At 56.7% G+C, this 21397-nt stretch overlaps 7 protein-coding genes across 7 annotated transcripts; 5 read left to right on the top strand and 2 right to left on the bottom strand.

The window, feature by feature from the left end:
• Window positions 1-58: 58 nt before the first annotated feature.
• On the top strand, window positions 59-3120 carry J4E78_010842 (uncharacterized protein; the record flags this gene model as incomplete). Its single annotated transcript, XM_049371418.1, has 3 exons — window positions 59-64; window positions 174-891; window positions 1064-3120. The coding sequence occupies 3 exons, from the start codon at window positions 59-61 to the stop codon at window positions 3118-3120; spliced, it is 2781 nt and encodes a 926-aa protein (XP_049216897.1).
• Window positions 3121-3675: 555 nt separating this feature from the next.
• Window positions 3676-6725, top strand: ATG1 (Serine/threonine-protein kinase; the record flags this gene model as incomplete). The annotated part of the gene is made up of 3 exons (XM_049371417.1): window positions 3676-3837; window positions 3899-6533; window positions 6583-6725. 3 exons carry the CDS (start codon window positions 3676-3678, stop codon window positions 6723-6725), a joined length of 2940 nt encoding a protein of 979 aa, XP_049216896.1.
• A 606-nt stretch (window positions 6726-7331) lies between these two features.
• J4E78_010840 (uncharacterized protein) lies at window positions 7332-9373 on the bottom strand (the record flags this gene model as incomplete). The annotated part of the gene is made up of 3 exons (XM_049371416.1): window positions 7332-7469; window positions 7541-9210; window positions 9262-9373. The coding sequence occupies 3 exons, from the start codon at window positions 9371-9373 to the stop codon at window positions 7332-7334; spliced, it is 1920 nt and encodes a 639-aa protein (XP_049216895.1).
• Window positions 9374-9860: 487 nt separating this feature from the next.
• On the bottom strand, window positions 9861-11149 carry RPT4 (26S proteasome subunit rpt4; the record flags this gene model as incomplete). Its single annotated transcript, XM_049371415.1, has 3 exons — window positions 9861-9981; window positions 10028-10871; window positions 10924-11149. The coding sequence occupies 3 exons, from the start codon at window positions 11147-11149 to the stop codon at window positions 9861-9863; spliced, it is 1191 nt and encodes a 396-aa protein (XP_049216894.1).
• A 332-nt stretch (window positions 11150-11481) lies between these two features.
• On the top strand, window positions 11482-13254 carry J4E78_010838 (uncharacterized protein; the record flags this gene model as incomplete). The annotated part of the gene is made up of 1 exon (XM_049371414.1): window positions 11482-13254. The coding sequence occupies one exon, from the start codon at window positions 11482-11484 to the stop codon at window positions 13252-13254; it is 1773 nt and encodes a 590-aa protein (XP_049216893.1).
• A 909-nt stretch (window positions 13255-14163) lies between these two features.
• On the top strand, window positions 14164-16855 carry J4E78_010837 (uncharacterized protein; the record flags this gene model as incomplete). Its single annotated transcript, XM_049371413.1, has 2 exons — window positions 14164-16179; window positions 16277-16855. The coding sequence occupies 2 exons, from the start codon at window positions 14164-14166 to the stop codon at window positions 16853-16855; spliced, it is 2595 nt and encodes an 864-aa protein (XP_049216892.1).
• Window positions 16856-18533: 1678 nt separating this feature from the next.
• On the top strand, window positions 18534-20922 carry J4E78_010836 (uncharacterized protein; the record flags this gene model as incomplete). Its single annotated transcript, XM_049371412.1, has 4 exons — window positions 18534-18751; window positions 18807-19128; window positions 19181-20616; window positions 20694-20922. 4 exons carry the CDS (start codon window positions 18534-18536, stop codon window positions 20920-20922), a joined length of 2205 nt encoding a protein of 734 aa, XP_049216891.1.
• Between the last annotated feature and the right edge of the window lie 475 nt (window positions 20923-21397).

Genomic DNA, 21397 nt, shown 5'->3' with positions numbered 1-21397 from the left:
AATCTGTCCAGAAGGGTGGCTACGTCAGCTTGCCGAACGTGGGACCGCCAGTTCGGCCATGCAGGTGGCTCTGTGAAGAGTACAATCGGAACGCCACCACCTCACGTTGACTTTGTGGCGCTCGAGCATTGTATCGCAATAGACACAGCGCCAGCCTCCACGATACTTCCAAGGGTTGTCGGAAGCTCGGTATCGAGTTGCGCGCAGCCGCCAGAGCCGTCATGGCGCAAAGGATGCCGCGATCCGGCACATGCGCAGACGCGAACCCAGACGCAGACGCAGACGCGCTCGCGCTCGCGCTAGATGACACGGTAGAGCTCGAGCAGTTCCGCCGCTCACCCCATCCATACCTGCGTCACGGAGACCAGACACAGAGGCAGTCACCAGGCCCGACGCATCGCGCCCCTCGGCCCTCGCAGTCGCGACCCTCTTCCGAGCCTCCAGGCAAGACAATGCACGACAAGGACGGCAGGACACGCAGGAAACGGGCACCGCACTCCCCGAGCGAAAGCGGCACCGAAGCCGACGACGAGGGCTACAGCCTCGTCAAGGCGCTGCCTGCTCCTCCCCTGCGACCGCACAAAGGCCTCCGCGAATCGCGGACGTCGGGCCCAGACGAATGGGCGAGTCCGCTGCTCACTCCCACACAGATCGACGACGAGGGGAGAAAGCTCTTCGAGGGCTACTTCGCTCGCACCAACCGGACGAGGCGCAAGGGAGACGCATACCACAGCGACGACGACGAGGCGAGGAGGGCCAAGCAAAAGTATCTCCAGCGGCGGCGCAACGAGCTGGTCAGGCGAACGACCGAAACTGCATTGCTCGCGGGCATTGCCACGCTCGCCGTCCGCGGTTGCGACTGCTGGGTCAATTTGCTGGCATGGCATAGAGGTCAGCTCACCCCCCACGCATGGGCCCAAGGTCGTTAACCCGTGTCTAGTAGAAATGTTGACGCACGTTGCAATCATGGCCGGCGTCTTGGGACTGTATCCGCTTCGTCTTCTGTACTACTCATGGAGAAATCACTCTCGTCTCCGGCTTGGCCGTCGAATACATCTACCAGCCGCCTTCGATCCTGCCACCATCCTCTACCCCCCAATACTGCCCGTCCTCATTGCGCTGTCACTCTTTGCCTCATCACCAAAGCCTCTTCTACCCAACATGTTGCTCGGCTTAGCTGCGTTGCCAGCCAGACTTATTCCCTTCAGGAGCGCTACCTTGGGCTACTCTCCTCTGCACTGGCTGGTCTCCATCATGCCCCTGATCGCTGCCGAGAACACCGACATACCGTCTCGGCTGTTTGCACAGACACCATACAAACTCAAGTTACCCCCGCCTAACCAAGGTCTAGATCCCGAACTTCTGGTGACGTTGTTTGCTCTGCATCAAGCGCTGCTACCGCCGCTATACTACCTCACCACTACGAGCCTTCTACCAGCAGAGCTGCACCTGCTTTCAATTGGGCTTATCAACCTCCTCTTGTTCTCAGACACCCCTCAAGCAGCCATACTCGGTGTCTTACTGTGGCTAGGCGGGCTGGGGGTGTTTTTGCTCTGCGGCAACATCTTGAAGTGGGGCGTTGCACTTGCACGCATTCCGCGATGGAGGCTTCGACGTGCTGGCCAAGTCATTCGAGCTCGACAGAACTTCTTGCAGGTGTTGACCCGTAGTCTGGGATCCAAACGCGATGGAAGCGATTCCTGGAAAGATGTGAGTGACAGTGATGCGGATGAAGAACCCAGATTCGACAAGCCCCTCCAAAAGACCAAGAGCCTTAAAGTCAACGTTTTAGACTCGGTCAGACACATCAAACCCTGCATGGAGGGCAGCGAGCCGCGGTCCGCCGCCGAAGCGACAAAGACTGGTTTTCAGCAGTCTACTTCTGCAGCAGGGTCCACTCCTAACAGTGGACGTAAGCGTAGGAATACCCTCCCAGTCCTCGTTGCTGAAGACCATACGTCACAGCATCGATATTCGAACCGAAGACAGTCGGGATCGATTGTGCAGTCTTATTTATCGCTCACGCCCACCGAAGCCACAATGAGGAAATGGCTCTACGCTGGATACTTCTACGTGATTGTGGTAGGCCTGATACTGGGACCAATTCGGTATAGTATCGGCAAATATGCTCTTCACCAACACGAACCTTTTGGATGGGCCATCAGCTACCTCTTCGGCAATATATCACGCGTGCGGTGGGAAGTGTTCACGTGGGATTTGAACTGGTGGGTTCCTCTGCCGACAAGACGGCACGCAGATGACATGGCCCGACTCACACACCATCTGTCGTTGGCGGAATATGTTCGCCGCATAGTACTGGGAGAAGCGACTACGCGTCTCTTGCTGTGCGTGTACTGTGCAGGAACCATACTCGCTGGCCTCGTAGCGGTCTTTTCGCTTTCTGCAGTGGTAGAAGTCGACACACGCAGAAAGGTGTTCCACGGCACCATGGTGGCGATGCTCCTGCCGACCATCTTCATCGACCCTTGTTTTGTTGCGCTGGCGCTTGCACTGGTACTTGCGATATTCCTCCTCCTCGATCTGATTCGCGCCTCGCAGCTTCCGCCGCTGTCCAAGCCCATTGCCAGGTTCCTGACGCCGTACGTGGATGGCCGCGATCTCCGAGGCCCCGTGGTGGTGTCGCACATCTTCCTCTTGATTGGGTGTGCGATCCCGCTGTGGCTATCGCTCGCAGGAGTGGAACGGGCTGGCGAGGAGCCGTGGCAAGGCTGGGAGGTGGAAGACAGGGACGTGAGTATGGTGGCGGGAGTTATATGTGTGGGCATGGGCGACGCAGCAGCATCCCTCGTCGGGCGGCGCTACGGGCGGCGGAAATGGCCCTGGGCAGGCGGCAAGTCCCTGGAAGGGTCCTTGGCGTTTGCAGTCGCAGTGTCGGCTGGACTCGTGGTAAGTAGAGTGTGGCTCCGCGTCGGGTGGGAAAGCGGTGCGGCAGGGCACAGGACAGAGGGCGAGTGGGCTCACGACGCATTGCTCACGCTGGGCAAGGCGGCTCTGTGCGCGACAGGCGCAAGCCTCAACGAGGCGGTCCTCACAGGCGGCAACGACAACGTGATCGTGCCAGTGATACTATGGGTGCTTGTGAGGGGTGTCAGGCTGTAGGCAGTCGACGCCGCCGCATCAGGCGGGCTGCAGGTACGGCGTAGATAGACGGGTCGACCCGACCATGAAGCCGGCCACATGGTCGTTCGCGCAGGGGAGCATGACTTGCATTCAGAATGCGTGCGACCAGACAAGAGGCATGTTGGAGCGTGCAGGCGGGCGATGTGGTGCTAGCGCATGAGGGGCACGCGTTGTTATCAAGCATCCCGGCCGGCTTCCTGCATGTGACACGCGCACGCCTGCCTCGAGCCACGGCGTCGGCCTCTTGTACTGCCTGTGGTGCTCCTCGCTCCCCCGACACGCTGCGCTCGCGATACCCTACATACCCTCCCACTCGTCTCTGCCGCCCTGCGCCGAACCTCTTCTCTCCCGCGCCCAGCTGCTCGTCGCGCCCTGCATCCCCGTCCCTCGGCCATCCATCACCACCATCGGCCGCCCTCGACCACCGCCCACCGCCCGCCTCCCGCCAGCCCATGTCCAACGCCCTCACGGCCGCGCTGTACCCACGTCTTCGCTGGTAGCTGACGCCCGGCTGCTCAGCCAGCGCCGCCGACCATGGCAACACCCCCCAACCCGCTCGCCCCCAGGCGGTCGGGCGCGTCGCCGCCAGTGTCGACGCCCGCAGCCACGGGCTCGGAGCAGGTCATCGGAAAGTTCAAGCGCCTGCATCACATTGGCAAGGGCAGCTTCGCCGAAGTCTACCGCGGCATTCACATTGTACGTTGCTGCCCTCCCTTGCCCGGGGCGTGCACCGAGTGCTAACTGTCTCGCCGCACAGGAGAAGCGCCAGTCCGTCGCCATCAAGTCGGTCAATATGAACAAGCTCAACAAGAAGCTCAAAGACAACCTCGTCTCGGAAATCTCCATTCTGCGCAGTCTGCACCACCCGCACATAGTCTCGCTCATCGACTGCCACGAGACGCCGTCCCGCATGCACATCATCATGGAGTTCTGCGAGCTCGGCGACCTGTCAGCCTTTATCAAGAAGCGCGCCGACCTCGTAAACCACCCGCAGACGCAGCGCATGATAGAAAAGTACCCGAACCCGACCGTTGGCGGCCTGCACGAGGTTGTCGTCCGCCACTTTGCCAAGCAGATGGCGAGCGCCCTGGAATTCCTGCGGTCCAAGAACTACATTCATCGTGATCTCAAGCCCCAGAACCTGCTCCTCAACCCCTCCTCCATCTTTTACTCGCAGAGTGGCACCCTCGAACGCATGCCTCTGGCTGCCAGCGCCAATTCCTTGATACCCGCCACCGGCATCGCCTCGCTGCCCATGCTCAAGATCGCTGATTTCGGCTTCGCTAGAATTCTGCCGACTACCTCGCTGGCCGAAACCCTGTGTGGCTCTCCCCTCTACATGGCACCTGAGATTCTGCGGTATGAAAAGTACGACGCAAAGGCCGACCTGTGGTCTGTGGGAACTGTGCTCTTCGAAATGATGTGCGCCCGACCGCCATTCAGGGCGAACAACCACGTAGAGCTACTGCGCAAGATTGAAGAGCGCAAGGACCAGGTCAGATTTCCAGAAGGCCTCGTCTGCACCAGGGCCATGAAGACCCTTATCCGCGCACTCTTGAAGCGAAAGCCAACCGAACGCATGTCATACGAGCATTTCTTCTCAGATGCCGTCATTCGCGATGAGATTCCAGACATGGTCGATGAGGACCTTCCGGGTTCTATGCAAGCGTCTGAGCGTATGCAACCCTCCGTATTAGAACCACCCATTGAGCCACCCCAGCGAGTCCACAAGGCGCCCCTCGAGCTGGAATCCAGGCCGACTGACAGTCCATACTCGATCTCGACCAGGGACAGGACGACAGGCCTTGGGACAACACCACCTTCACGGCCGGCTTCTCGACCTGTATCCGGCAACTTCTCAGGCACTCCACCGCAATATCTGCCTGCAAGACGAGCTAGTAACGCCCCTATTGAGCCCAACGACGGACGCACTCCAACGCGTGAGCATCGTCGGCCTACGCTCACCAACGCTGCAACCGCACCAGGACGTACTGCGACGCTGCAAGACCAGACGACAGCACCTACTGCCACCAGCCACAGGCGCAAGTACTCTCGCGACGAACAAGGCCCGCCATACATCGGTCTCAAGGAGCACCTGGATCGCGAGCGAATCCCACAGAGGACGGAAGCAAACGTGTTGAAAGAGGCGGCAGAGCGAGCAGCACAAGATAACGCGCTTGACGAGGGGTTTGTCTTTGTGGAAAAACGGCGTGTGGAGATTGACGCACTGGCAGACGAGATTGCGAATAGTCCACAAACACAGCGGGATCGTCCCCTCCACCGGGAAGCAGCAATGAAGCGACGATCGACAACGCAAGGGTCGCCAACATCAACCACTGGCGCAGTCCCCTCGAAAGCCATCCAGATTCAGCAAAAGCCTACCATTACGCACCAGCGCACAGCTTCTTACAGCCGGCGACAATACCGCCCAAGCTTTGAAACCGCCACCTCTGCTCTTTCCAAGGCTATGAACATGGTCAATATCCGAGGGCTTGGTCTGTCTCCGCCGGTCATGAAGGGCGTCTCACCCCCACAGGGCTATTCCGCATTCCCAGCCTATCCCACTGCGCAAAGCAGCATGCTAATGGTCGGCGATGGAGGCAAATCCGTTGGCAAAGATGAAGATACCATGACGGTCAAAAGGATTGAGGATCTGGCCCAGCTCAGCCACGTTGTATATGGCTTCGCTGAAGTCAAATACAGTCAGCTTGTTCCGGTTGCACCAAGCGACCCAGCTTTAGGAGTCGGTTCCACTGGCGTTGCTCGCAAGCCCAACAGCGATGTGATCGACGATGACGATGACGACGAAGATTTGACGCCTGATACTATTCTCATCATTTCCGAGGAAGCGCTGGTACTCTTCGTCAAGACGTTGGCGATGTTGAACAAGGCTATGGACCTGACTGGCAGCTACTGGAATCGCGCCCGCCGTAATAGTGGCCCCGACGGAACAAGCCGAACCAATGCAAAGCTGGGTCAGGTGGTCTCATGGATGCGAGATCGATTCAACGAATGCTGCGTCAAATCTGAGATTGTCGCACGTAAGCTCAAGCAGGCACAGGGGCAGCTACCGGCAGATCATCCAAGCCATCCTCACAATCAATCGGCGGCATCCAGCTCTGCAACTGCTGTAGGTTCCGCGGAGAACATTCTACTTACGACTGGTGTTACCGCTGAGAAACTATTATATGACCGGTCGCTAGAGATGAGTCGCCAGGCAGCCATTGATGAACTCACTGGACACAACCTGGCGGACTGCGATATCAACTACTGGACTGCCATCACGATGCTTCAAGCTGTTCTTGAAGAGGAAGAAGAATCGTCCAACGAGAAGGCTGATGCCGAGGAGATTAATGGCCTCGACGGCGAAGATCGGCGCTCGATCCAGAAGCGTAAGTCTCGCTACAGTGTCCCCAAAGTGTACCCAACTAACCAACGCAGTCCTTGAACAAATGAGAAGCCGGCAACGGGCTCTTAAGAAGAAACTTGACGTTGTCAAGACTCAAAAGCGCACTTCTATCACTAGTGCGCCTGCACAACATTCCGTGGGACGCAGCTCTTCTTCCCAAGGTGTCGCAAAGTAGTCATGCATCGTACAAAACCACCTTTTCAAGTATCAAACTTACAACTGCTTGTTTTCGCACCTAGGGACGGCACTATCCTTACGAGCCCCTGCTCTCTGTGTATGGGTTTATCATTCGGTATTCTTTGCGTGGTTTGGGACAACGGGGCGTCATGAAAGGCATTGGCGCACTCGCATTCGTTCGCATATGATACCAGGATCTTCAATAGCAACGACGTGCAATTTTTCTCATTATCAGGCGTTTGAAATGAATAGCGGGTTCAGGCGCACGGTTGGGTTGGCATTCTGCTATGGAGGGACAGTGCTTGCATTGGTTGTGGGCTGGCCTTTGAAGCAATAGAACGTGTATCGAGACTTGCACGAATTATTAGTAGCTGGGGAATAACAAGAAGTGGTCAGTGTATCGAACTTGCAGACCATGAAGCAGATATGAAATGTGACACCTGCAGGCTGAATTCCCTGTTTACCATCATACGCGCAACCTCAGGTCGTGCCAGTAGATACCGGGGCTTTGCAAATGTTCAGCCCACATGACCATCCAAGCTAATGTACAAGCATGACGTTGCTCCACGCAATGAGCTCGGGCGTCCGTCTCGAGACCGCGTTTTCAAGAAATGGAAATGCTTATGATCTTAATATCCTCCTCCGGCTTCTCTTTGTATACTTTGGTATTCTCGATTTTGTGAATAACATCCATCCCAGCAATCGCTCGTCCGAAGATGGTATGCTTGTTGTCAAGCCAGGGCTGCATACATGTCACAGTCAGCGCACCGCCTCATCGTGAAACTGAAAGTAAACGAGAAGACAAGGACTTACCGTCTTTTCGGTGGTAATGAAGAATTGACTTCCGTTCGAATTTGGGCCGGCATTCGCCATGCTCACTGTGTAGGCTTTGTCGTGTCTCAAGTTGGAGGACTCATCTGCAAACTCCTTGCCCCAAATACTCTCTCCACCAGTGCCGTCACCAAGTGGGTCACCAGTCTGTATCATGAATTTGCGGATCACGCGGTGGAATATGACGTTGTTGTAGTAGTTGTTGCGCGCGTGTGTGACGAAGTTTTCCACGGCCTTGGGAGCGGCGTCCGGGAAGAGACGGATGGTAATATCGCCGTAGGTGGTGTGGAGAGTAGCTGTAGTGCCTGTTGCGGCGAGTGCTTTGTCGTCTCTTTGTTTGCTGGAGGCAGCAACGCGAGGCTTTTCGTTCTGCACATCACGGGTCGACTTGGTAGCGCTGGCATCGTTAGTGTACATGTAGAAACGGACCTTGCCAGAACCTGTAGTGACGAGCATGGCATCTCTGGCCTCGGCTTCCTGTAGTAACGGGTTCTCGCTCGCTGCCATTTCGACAGTGACAACACCCTTTTTCTCTGGTTGCCCTTGGTAGAGGCACAGCCATAGCGGTCTGATGGATTCTTCCTGGCCGTACAGCTTCACGAGCTTGTTGGTCAGTGTGTTGATCACTTTGACGCCGTACATGCTGCCGTACAGGATGAAATTGCTTGTCTCATCAAATGTCACATTCATGCGACACCTCGCCATAGGCTGGTCGAGCTCTCTTTCGATGGCTAGGCGTCGACCAAACTCCATGTCTTCCAGATGCTGGACAGCGGTACCAGCCTGTTGCATGCTGGTGATGGTCTCGATTGATTCGTCGTACGTGCGATGAAGTTTGCCGGTGGCAAAGTCGAAGACGCGGACCTTGCGATCCGGGAATGAAAGCGTCGCAAACTGCTTCCCCGTGGGAGATATGGTAAGCGACGAGGGCACACTTTTTGACTTCTTGAAGTCGAACAGACTGGTAGAGCTCTTCAGCCTCCAAACATTGTCTGGCTTCTCAAAGTTTCCATTGGGCCTCCAGTATTCCACCATACCACCTTGATCGACGCTCACAACACAGTCGAATTCGCTATTGTATGCCATTAGGTTCACTGACGCCCTGTGAATGCTCCTGAGCATGTGTAACGGCTCTGGATTCTCCCCTCTGCCATCGTAAATGCGGATCCAACTGTCTTCTTCGGAGCTGACGGCCAGTTGAGGAAAGCTTGCGCCTCGGCCGTGCAGCCAGCAAACCGCTCTAGGCGTGTACTCGACGCTCAGCATGGCCAGCAGATCGAAGGTGACGACATCGAAGATCTTGATTGTCTTGTCCGAGCCGGAGGTAGCAAAGCTACGGCCGTCGGCGCTCACGTTGACAGACTTGATCTCCCCGGTATGCGCCCTGAATTCTTTGACAAACTCTACGCCGCCAAAGTCCTTTTTCCAGAACTTGACCACGCCGTCGACAGAGCTCGTTATGAGGAAGTCGGTGTGGGGGGTAAAGGTGGTAAAGCACAATTGCTCGCGGTGCATTAGCGATTTGGAGTAGCGGGTCGCGCCGGGCAGCGCAGCGACGTAAAGCTTCTCGTAGGGCAGTTTGCGCTTTTTTCGCTTCGGCGCTGAAGACGGAAGGGCGGGACCAAAGTCATCGTCGGAGGAGGAAGTATCGTCTGGGGAGGTTGTTAGAAACTTGACGCGCAACGGATGCACAAGGGACATACCGTCATCCAGAGCCTGCACAGGAGCTTTCTTTGCAGAGACGGCGCTGTCAGCCTCCATTTCGGTACGCGAACGCTTCGCCTTGCTCGGCGACTGAGACCCGTCCATTTCCATCATGGGCATGCAATTGAGACCGCCGGGGTGGTGCGGGTTGGTTGTCGCAGGCCCAAGCTTGGAATAATCGAACCTTGGAATGATGCCGCGTCTAAACGCGTGACGTTGCACTATCACACGCGCTTGTCGGACAGTCGGAGAGTTTTGCGGGATACGTCAGGTACGCTAGCACGCCGTTCACGGGTATCCATGCATTGTGATCACGCCTCAGCAGAATACTGTTGTCATGTTCGCAGACGGTGTGGAAAGCCCACCCATTGCTTTCTTTTCTCCTGTTTCGAATTCAAGTGCTATCATAACGCAAGGGCATCGCCTGCTCTTCTGGCGCTGTGCGAGGAAATGTATGTACGCATTGGACTCATCACGAATCGGATAAACAGAGTGGGGCAGACGAATCATTGCTCCAGCCTCTTTCTATGATGCTATCGTACATGATGCCCATGGCTAATCTTCACATCATCATTACCATCCAAGCGTAGGTGCTGGCTCATAGCTTCTGGTAGTCCAGCTTGCCCTCTAGCTTCTTCGACTCGGCCATCTTCCGCACTGCCTTGTTGAAATCGTCCTGGTTGATCGAGTCTCGGTAATCTTTGATGGCGAAGAGGCCGCTGCGATGTGTTAGCCATGTCACAGTTACACGGAAGAGACACTTACGCCTCGGTGACAACGTTGCGAAGGTCGGCACCGTTCATGCCATCGCTCATCTTCACAATGCTCTCGAAGTCGATCTCGCCATCCGTCACTACGCTGCCAGAGTGAATTTTCAGAATCTCAAGACGGCCCACTTCGTTGGGTAGGGGGATTTCGAGTTTGCGGTCAAGACGCCCGGCGCGAAGCAGAGCGGGGTCGAGCGTGTCGGGTCGGTTCGTCGCCATGATGATCTTGGTCTGCCCTAGGTAGTCGAAGCCGTCGAGCTGGTTCAGCAGCTCCATGAGGGTTCGCTGAATCTCACGGTCTGCCGACGTTCCCTCGGAGAAGCGACGACCGCCAATAGCATCAATCTCGTCCATGAAGATGATGCAGGGCTCGTGCTCCTTTGCGTACCCAAACATCTCACGGATGAGACGCGCCGATTCTCCAATGTATTTGTCGACAATGGCAGAGCTGACGACCTTGAGGAAGTTTGTCTCGAGACTGCTTGCCACGGCGCGTGCCAGGAGTGTCTTGCCCGTGCCTGGCGGTCCGTAGAGTAGCACTCCCTTTGGCGGTTTGATGCCTACCCGCAGAAACAGCTCGGGGTTCTTCAACGGCAGTTCGATGACCTCGCGTAGCTCCCTAATCTGCTCGTTCAGGCCGCCGATGCCGCCGAAGCTGACCTGCCCTGGGTCTTCGAGCGACATGTTGTAGACGAGCGGGTCAACTTCGCGGGGAAGCATGCGCATGATGGTAAGTGTCGTCATATCGAGGGCCACGCGTGTGCCTTGCTTGAGCTTGGCCTTGTCGACCTTGGACCGGCATCCGACGACGTAACGGGGCCCCGAGGATGCCTTGACAATGACTGCGGCGACGTTAGTGTGGCGTCTTTTGGCAGGATGCACACGTGCACGTACATCGCTCCTCGTCCAACTGCTTCAGCACCTCTCCTATTATCTGGCCGACGCTCTGCAGCGCCTTGATGTTGTCTTCGGATACGTCAAAGTCGTGCTGCAGGCCCTTGATGTCCAGTCGCAGCGCCTTGAGCTTGGCCTCCCATTCTCTAGACTCGAGCAGCTTGGACTTGTAGGCCTCGAGAGCGTGCTCGCGCTCCTGGTCGCCGCTTCCGCTCATGGTGGACATGTGCGGCGGCGTGGGTGACGTTGCGGAGGAGCGGCGGCGTGTGGAGGCGGAGGTGATGGCACGCGTGAGGGCGGCGGGCGGTACTTTAAGGCAGCCGAGTTTGCTGCAGAGTCAAGACGGCGTGAATGTGTGCGCAGCCAGCGAAAGGGTCTGTCCGCGTTGGGTGGAGTGAGTGTCGGAATGGGAGACGTCGGTGGTGATGGCCACGGCGATGGCCTTGGTGTTGTCCATGTATGTGAGCGAGCTTGGACCAAGACGCCATTTCCGCGGCGAAAGTTAGCCTTCGAAAAAAGTTGGCCGATCAAATTCCTGCAACCACACCCGCAACCGCAATGTCGTCGTCCTTCTTCACCGCGCCGGCCTCACAGCGGAAACGCAAGCGCAGCGAAGCCACCGCCGGCGCCCCCAAACGACGCACCACAGACGCGCATGCTCGCCGCATGCAGCGCGAGGAGTCCATCAGCGGCAGCGACACATCCGAGGGCGACGGCGCACCCACGTTCGACGGCGGCGACGATGCAGACAGCGGCGCTAGCTCTTCGGAAGACGAGCACGAGACGGCGGCGGACAAGCGCCTCAGGCTGGCCGAGCGCTATCTCGACAACATCCGCAACGAGGTCGAGGAGGACGTGGGCTTCGACGCCGAGCAGATCGACAAGGACCTGATCGCCGAGCGACTCAAGGAAGATGTTGCGGAGGGCAAGGGCAGGATATACCGATCCATCGCTGCTGAGCTTGGGTTTGAATATGCATCACACGCCACGGCCTACTCAGGGCTGCAAAAAGCCACCACCGGATGCGCTGTCAAGCTGCCGCATGCCTGGACCATCAGCAAGGATCTCGTCGTCGAGAAGTGGGCAATTGCAGACCCGAAATCGTATGCGCCCGACCCCAACCGACCGTCCAACCTGACGCCGCGCACCACTCCCAAGAGGCTTCTGTGGCGCAAGGGAAACAAGAACAAAAAGGGCGACCGCGCCTTTCTGGGTCACACGGGCGAGATTGTGTCTATAGCCATCTCCGACTCGGGAAAGTACCTGGCCACGGGCGATGTGCATGCGCGTCTGGTCATCTGGGACGCCGACACCCTCACGCCCCGACACCTCTTTACTCGCCATCGAGATGCCGTTCTCTCACTGTCCTTCCGGAGGGGCACCGAGCAGCTCTTCTCCGGCGGCGCAGACCGAGCAGTCATTGTCTGGAGTGCGCCTGAATCTGCGTACATTGAGACACTGGTCGGACACCAGGACGCCGTCATTGGTGTCGCAGGCGGGTTGGAGATGAACCAAGAGACATGCGTCAGTGTAGGCGCCCGCGATCGCACTGCGCGCCTGTGGAGGGTCGTCGAGGAAAACCAGCTCGTCTTCCACGGAGGCGGTACGGCCAGGCAAAAGGGCTTGGACAAGCTGCGCAAAGGCCGATTTGGCAAGAATGTTGACGGAGACGACAAACAGGATCAAGACGTCGGCGCCAACCTCGACGATGCGCCCATGGCATATGCCGAAGGCTCCATCGATTGCGTCGGCCTTCTCGACGCCGGCTTGTTTGTCACAGCATCGGACAATGGAGCCTTGTCGTTGTGGTCTGTCAACCGGAAGAAGCCCCTTTTTACATATCCACTTACCCATGGCCGCGATCCACCGCTCTCGCCCGAGCAAATGTCAGCCAACGACGACGCCGCAACATCGACGAAGCCCGGTCCGCGGCTACCGCGCTACGTGACTGCGCTTGCTACCGTTCCCTTTGCCGACTTGATCCTCACAGCGAGCTGGGACGGCTGGATACGCGCCTGGAGGATTACAGCCGACAAGAAGAGCATTGAGCCCGCGGGCAAGATAGGACGTGTGCCGATTGCGGAAGACGAGTCCATGGTCAATGGCAGCTCTAGGGACGATGCTATTCTCATACGAGGCATTGTGAATGGTCTTGCAGTTCAGGAGAGAGGAGACAGAGGCAAGGATGGGCTGTGCGTGGTGGCTGCCGTGGGCAAGGAGCCCAGGTTAGCCAGATGGATGTCTGCAAAGGCCAAGAACGGCATTCACGTTTTCGAGGTACCGAGAAGAAGCCTGGCAAACGGCACAACTGAGGGCGAGGAGGAGGGTTAGGAAGCATAGGCGAGAAGTCACTTGCATTGCGAGGCGTTTGTGGATGCATATTAGATACCAATTCTCATGACGCATTTAGTGACGACTTATGGTCGCCTTCTTACACTGGGTGCAGCGAGACTCGGTCTCACAGATGGCTAGGGTATGCGTGATGAATAGCTCTGAGCTTGCTGTCTTGACGTTGGGTGTCGTGATGGTGGGCGGGAACTCGTTGCACGCCAGGCCCACAGCCTAGGCCAAGTCGACTGCCGCACCGGTGACGTTGGTGTCGAAGAAGCAAGCAGTGGGCGCTACACGTGGCCGTTGGCATGAGTGCATTTGAGTCGGGCAGCCAGGCGGTCAGTGAGGCTGCTGAGCTGGACACGTAGCCGCCTAGACGAGGCGTGGATAACTCGCAGCAGTGCGAGGCGGGTTGGGTGAGGTTAAGAGGCAGATGGCCGTCGTCGTCGTCGGACTCCAGCTGCGTCTGCCCACGGCTACATCCACGGCCCGTCGCCAGACCATGCACGTGTCGGCACACAGCTTTGCCCGACATCTGCATCAGAGTTGGAGAGTTGGGGCAGCATCGCCTTTTCCGTGTTGGCCAGGTGGACGCGCTAGCACAACGGCAGCGGCCCAACCCAACTCCAGTGCTGGACTCGCTTCACCCGCTCAGCCGCCCAGCGCTCTCTGCTCTCCTGCCCGCCCCAAGACAGCGACTGTCCCGCACGACCGCCGTCTGCCGGTCGCACCCAGCGTGTGTCGTTGCTGTAACTGCTGTACAGACTGTTGTAGTGCAGCGCTTCTGGCCCTCGCGCCCGCACTTCGCAGCCCCTCGACTGCTCCACCTTGGCCGTTGCATTGCATCCCATCCCCTCCCCTCCCCTCCCATCCATCCCATCGCCCGCACCCCGCCGCCCGGACAAGGTCATGCCGTTAGTCCTAGCCCATCTGCCCCACGGTCGCGCCCTGCCCCAGGCTGCGTCGCGCCGCTATCATGTCAAGGGCGACACTAACGTGGCCATCAGACTCCGGAAGGGAATCACTGTCAACAACCACACGGGCGCCTTCGAAGACGACGACGACGACTTCACCGACGACGACTCGGCCGGCATCCAGGTAGTCTCGGCCAGCGAGGACGAGTACAGCACCTCGGACGCGACCGACGAAGACGCCGAGGAGGAGCAGAGCGACGACGACATCCCAGAGGACGACACAGACGACAACGAAGAGGACGAGGGCTCGTGGGACTACATCGACGAGATCAACCCTTCCGACTCTGCCTCGCGCCCTCGCCTTGTCCACCGTCAGCCTGCGCCGCACCACGCGATCCCCCCACCTGCTGTAGCCCCCCCGCGAGCACCTCGACCCAAGCCCTCGCACCGCGACCGAGCCTCTTCGCGCCACGCAGCCCCCGTACCAGACCCTCCCTCGCGCCTCCCGAGCCACAGCCGCAGCCGCAGCCGCAGCAAGCTGGAGCGCGCACGCAGGCCGCGGCGGCCAAGGCCCCAATCCGTCCACCACCAGGACCCTCTCGACGGCGAGGATGACGACGACGACTACCCATACGCCCCGTCGGCCCGCCCTGGCCACCCTCCGGGCCATCCCAGTGCTGGCTGGGGCCACATTCCCCAGCATGCCCCCAACGGCTACGCCCCGAGCTTGATGTCGGATCCACGCTTCCCATATGCCTTCCCCGGCGGTGGCACCCAGTCGCCTGCGGGCCAGCTGGTTCCGTTTGGCCACGACACACACGCCGCCTATGCCCAGAATCCCTTTGCGCCTAATGGACAGAATCCCTTTACCCAGGGCCCCCCTTCGGCTGCAGATCCGCGAGCCGGCTACTTTCCCGAATACCAGGACTCGCGCCATCAGGACTCGCGTCCGCCGCGCAGAGGCCATCGCAACTCCATGCCGCCAGCGCCCCCGGGGGACATGATGCCTTATTCGCCAATGGGCTACTACCCACCATACGGCGCCCCACCGTATGGCATGCCGCCTCACATGTATCCGCCTTATGGACATGCACAGCATCCCTCCCCTCCGCCGCAGCACCCTCCCTCGAAGCGCCCTACCCCGAAGCCCCAGCCCGAAGAAGAACACCATCCGCCCGCCGCGCCTGCTCCACCCCCACCACCCCCACAACCCCAGCCCCCTCAAACTCCGGCTATGCAGATGCAGCTCCAGCCAATGCAGCAGCCAATGCAGCAGCCAATGCAGCAACAACAGATGCAGCAGCAACTCATGCAGCAGCCCATGCACCAGCAGCTCATGCAACAGATGCACCCCATGGCCATGATGCCTCCGCCACCGCCTCAACAATCTCCGCAACCCGACCCAAAAGAAGAGGGCATGCTCTCTAAGCTTGAGAAGCTCTTGCTAGGCAAAGAGGAGGAAGAGAGAAAGGCAGCCGAGAAGGCGAGAAGAGACGCCGAGCTGGCCAAGTTTGATCGCCTTGAGAACCTGCTCATCTCTCAGCAAGAAGCCAAAATAGAGAAGGAGAAGGCAAAGAAAGAGGCGGCTGAGAAGGCTGCACAGGAAGCTGCCGAGGCAAAGAAGAGGGGCGACGAGGATAAGCTCGCCAAGCTCGAGAGCCTTATCCTTGCCCAGAAAGACGAGCAACTCAAGCGTGAGGCGGCCGCGGACGCGGCTCGTGCAGCCGAAAAGGCAGCCGCAGATGCAGAGGCCACCAAGATTGCCGAAGAGAAGAAAGCCGCTGCGGAAAAGGCAAAGTCACTGCTCGAAGCAGCGCAAAAGGCACGCGAGGAGGCCGAGAAGAAGGCGGCCGCGGAAGCCGAAGAGACCAAGAAGGCCCATGAGAAGGCTTTGGCAGAGGCAAAGGCTGCTGCAGAGGAGCTTGAAAAGGGAAAGAAGGCCGCGGAAGAAGAAGCTGCGAAGCTGAAGCCCTCCGATGCTCCAAAGGCCCCGATCAAGTTCAAGGACGCCGTTGGCCGCAAGTTTAGCTTTCCGTGGGAACTATGCAAGACTTGGAAGGCATGTCCCACCAACAACGAGTTCAAGTCCAATGCTAACATTCTATCAGGGTATGGAAGAACTGATCAAACAAGCTTTCCTGCATGTCGATGTGATTGGTCCTCATGTGCATGAAGGCCACTACGACCTCGTCGGACCTGATGGCGAGATCATCCTGCCCCAGGTTTGGGAAACCATGATTCAACCCGACTGGGCCATCACCATGCACATGTGGCCAATGCCTGAGCCTCCACCACCTCCGCCCGAGCCGCCGAAGGAGGCATTTCCTCCGCCACCGCCCCCTCCACCGGACGCTCAAATGTTCATGTCAAGCCATCTTCCACTAAAGGGAAAGGGCAAGAGGGACAAGAGCCGGAAGCGAGAATCTCTGTCACATGCACACATTGTGCAACTCCCACCCCCTCCAGTCGGCTTGCCTGCGGGAGCAATGGCTCCTCCACCACCACCACCGCCACCTCCTGGGCATTCTGCTGGCGGTCCGCTACCACCCCCACCTGCAGTTGTTGTCATGCCTAGCGGTAGTGGCAGCTCTGGGAGTTCTTCCCGCAAGAAGCCCGCCCCATCACCGTTCTTCAGATGGGCTGCTGGTACCACCGCTCGCAAGGATTCTGTCAAGAAGAAGAAGTAAGATTGAATCACATGGAGACAAAGCAGTTGCAATTGCAGCGGTGGTATATTGCGATCGATCCTACGGCACACCCTGTGTTGTGTTCCTCGTTCGCGTCTTGTACGTCATCGTGTACATGCGCTTGGCTGGTCTTACGTCTCTTGGCCATTTCCTCCGTGCTTCCTTCGCTCAGCTATGCACATGCTGTGGCAGCGTCAGGAACAGCGTGTTTTTGCTTTGCAAATTATTGTATGTGGACTTGGGACTGTTTGTTTATGATTGTGCAGAAAAGCTCAGATATACCATGGTCGTTTAGCGTTGTACATTTCGTATTGCGTATCGCTTTGGCTTCTGGAATACGCCTTCTGCTTCGGCGTTGTGCTCAAGTTTGATTCGTCCTTTTGCAATCGCAAACGAACGCACGGACGACGGACTGGTGATTTTGATTATCGCGTGCTGGGACTGATGAAAGGTGACGAGAATATGAGAAATGGATCTATACAAACGAAAGCGCATGTTCTCGCTCCCATTGCACCGTGACCGGGAATATACGCTTGAAATAACAGCAACATCACAACGCTGTCCAGATAGGCGTATTGAATAATGTCGAACCAATATATAGCCGCCCGGAAAGTCCACCAGATCGCTTTCAAAGCTGCTCTTCGCAACCCCGCTCATTCCGATCTCCTAGTTTTGGAAGAATTTCTAGCAACAGACGCAAAGGTATACATGGTCATGACACCAGAGCGGAGCTCCAAAATGTTCATAGCCATGAAGTCGGCTATGAACATGTTGGTTGTGATGGGGAAAGTCCTGGAGCACCAGATACAAGGAGTCAAGAAAGACAAGCCAGGACTTGCGGAGAGAAGGAGCAAGTGGGACCAGGACCGCAAAACGCAGAGTAGAGGAGAGAAGCAGAGGCCAGACAACCGAAGGCGATGACGAGAGGTTGGGATTTGGAACGGTGTAGCGTGGCGAAGGGCAGGACACGTGAAGACACTGCAGGTGTCCACTAACGGGGGTGTGAGCGAACGCAGGCTGTTCTATTTGCAGCATTCCAGAAGCATGTATCGCGCATCTAGGTAGGTAGCATCGGCGACCAAATTTTGGAACCGACAGGTAGCCAGAAAAAGCTTGTTTGCTTAGTTACTTCTTCCCGGTATTGTTTCTGCGGGGTACCTTACCGTACCAAGCTTCCGGAAGGCAGGCTCCGCCCCTGAGCTACCAGTCGTGCGCGACACTTCTACCACATTTCGGGCACACCTTTACACTCGAGCAACATGTTTTTTCCCGATTCTGCGTCTCCACTCGTGTTTCTTGTCGCGAGAATCGTTTCTGCAGCTGCATCATGTAAAGGAGGCGCCTCCGTCCGTGACGTTCGGATGTGGAGCTGAATCTCCCTTGCACAACATGCAGAAAGCGACCCTGGCGCTGATCACTTCCTTTCCTGCCTACGGCGTGCGGCAAAGCAACAGTGTGATGTTATTTTTTGAGGCTGCTCAACAAACCGATGTCTGAGGCATAGCTTCTCGTCGCTAAGGACGCGAGCCAGCCACGGGGATGCGCACGCACGATGACAGCACGAACGCCCCTAGACCTACCGTGTTACCACAAAGGCATGGGCCAGTAGACGGGCATATAATCTGCAGAGGTCTGCACGTCGGAAACGGCACGCTCGTTCCATTTCGTCCTGCTCAACATGAAGTGGACTTCTTCTTTAACGCTTGGTGCTGCCGTCTTGGTCACCTTCTCCACAGCGCAGGATAACACGATCAACGACCGCCAGCCCACAGTGAGTGCACCGCATGAAAACCCGTGGAAGACCCTTTCCGAGGAGGAAGCTGCTAGTGTCAATGAACTTCTCCAAGAGCGAATGAGCTTGACTGGCAACCAAGGATCTAGCCGCGATAGTTACGTGTAAGTCGACCATTGCTACACACCTCTCACTCGCCGGACACTAATACGATATCAGAGTACAGCTTGCTCTTCTTCATCCCAACAAGACGGATACTCTTCCCTTCCTTGACAGCAATGCTACGGCTCCAAAGCGCTATGCGCGAGCTACTGTTCAAAGCGGTACCACCAACTCGACAGACAAGCACTGGCAAGAGTACATGGTGGGACCGTTGCCAGCAACCAATGCGACTGCGGTCGAACCGTTGACTTTCCCGTTCCAAAACTCCCAACCAGGTCGAACACAAATGCATCCCATGTATTCACCCAGCGACGCGACGAGTTTCTTTACGAGGTTCGCGACAGAGACTGAGGATATCTCAATGCAATTGTTCAACACTGTGAGTGGAAGCCAGCCACAACATACAACAACAAAGGCTTACATGCATACAGACTTTTCTTACTGGTAGCATTGGTCTTAGATTTGGAAGCCCGTTCTGGGATGAAGAAGGCCGAACCATCTCCTGGGCAGGAGCATTTGCGGACCCTGGCACCAATCTCAGCAGTGTTACCGTCGAGCCACTCGGATTCGCTGTGAAATTTGACTTGACCGGACCAATCTCGGATACCTGGAAAGCTGTCGGTTGGTACTCGTATGGCAAATTTTACGCCAGCACAGAAGAGTTCCGTGCCGCAATTAACGCTCCCGACTATGAGACGCCACCACCAAACGTACTGGGAAACTGGACGTCTACCGACAGGCAGGGAACGCCCATGCCTTTGGACAACCTACCGCCGCCGGCTTCTGTCGCTCAGGGCGACCAGCGATTCAAGATCGATACGGAAGAGGGATATATATCCTGGATGGACTTCACCCTCTATCATGCCGTCTCTCAGGACCTTGGCCTGTCGTTGTTTGACATCAAATACAAAGGCAGACGCATCATTTACGAGTTGTCCTTGCAGGAGGCTCTGACATCATACTCCGGCTCCGACCCTTTCCAATCACAAGCGACCTTCTTCGATACCACGAGTGGTATGGGATCGACCTTGCAGCCTCTTGTCAGAGGCTATGACTGCCCTAGTCATGCTACATACCTACCTGCAACATGGACAGAAGGCGACACGGTCAAGACACAAGCCGACGCTATATGTTTGTTCGAATTCGACGCGGGCTACCCAATCCGTCGCCATTCCTTTTCACCATCCGCGCCACACACTAGCGTAGCAAAGAACATCCAGTTCGTCATGCGCACGGTAGCCACAGTAGGCAACTACGACTTCCTCATCGACTACAGCTTCTTCTACGATGGCGGTATCGAGGTTTCTTCACGCTTTTCTGGATACATTGCCGCTGCTTACTGGGAGGATCAGCCTGAGTACGGCTTCCATATACACGACTTCCTTTCGGGTAGCTCGCACGACCACACCCTCACTTTCAAGGTCGATCTTGACATCAACGGCAGGAAGAACAGTGTACAAAAGCTACAGTTTGTGCCGACTTCGACAGCGTATCCTTGGAGCCAGGGTCGCGTATACAATACATTCAAGGCTGAGCGATCTTGGGTAGCCGACGAGAGCGAGTCCATGATCAATTGGGCCGAGAACGATAACGTGTTGTACGCCATTGTCAATAGGGACACACCGAACCCGTATGGCGAGTACCCAGGTTACAGAATCAAAAGATCTGCCGGCACCATCCACCTTACACAAACGAACTCGACAAACACTGGCAAGACAGGTGCCTTTGTGACTCACGACTTCTATGTCACACAGCAAAAGGACACTGAGCCAAGGGCTGCGGATGCCAATAACCAGTTCTCCAAGGACGATCCGCTTGTCAACTTTGAGACTTTCTTTGACGACGAGAGTCTGGATCAAGAAGATTTGTTCGTAAACCCACCTCCTTTCTCCATCTATTGTTGATACTGCACCCCGTAATATATCAACTACTAACAGAACACAGAGTACTTTGGTTCAATCTCGGCATGCACCATCTTCCGCACACCGGCGACTTGCCCAATACTATGTTCAGCTCTGCTCATTCGGCCATGAGGTTCGAACCGCTCAACTACCTTGTAGGCGATCCCTCTGTCTCGAGCAACCAGCAGGTCAGGATTGAATACGATGCAGAAGGTGCTGTCCTGAATGTGGATGAGTTCGGCAAAATGGCTGCCAATAAGACCTGTATTTGATTTACTTCTACATGGATGTCTACATACTGTTGATCGCGCAACATTCCGTCATTACTGGTCATGGTTCTCATTATTCAAAAGTTCTACTACAAGCTGTTTCCAGCTCTGAGGTGCTTCCGTCATGGTTCCAAGCTGTGATAAGCGTGATGAAAGGTGGCTTTTTGTAATTATCTAGCTCTCGCCCCAACTCCCAATCAGATCATGACTGCTTCAAATATGAGGGGTACATCTTTCATCGGAACGCCTTCTCGTATACGTACATGCAAGGACAACTTGATGCGGGTAAAATGAAATGTGCCGCCCACAGGATCCAGGCCCTCGCCTTCCAACCCTTCGCCCTCAACAATGAGTCGGACTCGCTTATAAGTCCTGCTACGATCCCATGTAGGTTTCATTCCGCGGACAATGCCTCATTGCATTTCCCAACGTGTCATCGCTGAGTACATCATAGACCGATACGTAATACATGTGCAGC

Source organism: Alternaria triticimaculans (genome assembly GCF_023758025.1).
Source record: "Alternaria triticimaculans strain BMP 0046 chromosome Unknown scaffold_40, whole genome shotgun sequence".
NCBI lineage: Eukaryota > Fungi > Ascomycota > Dothideomycetes > Pleosporales > Pleosporaceae > Alternaria > Alternaria triticimaculans.
This window is presented reverse-complemented; position numbering and strand designations above follow the sequence as displayed.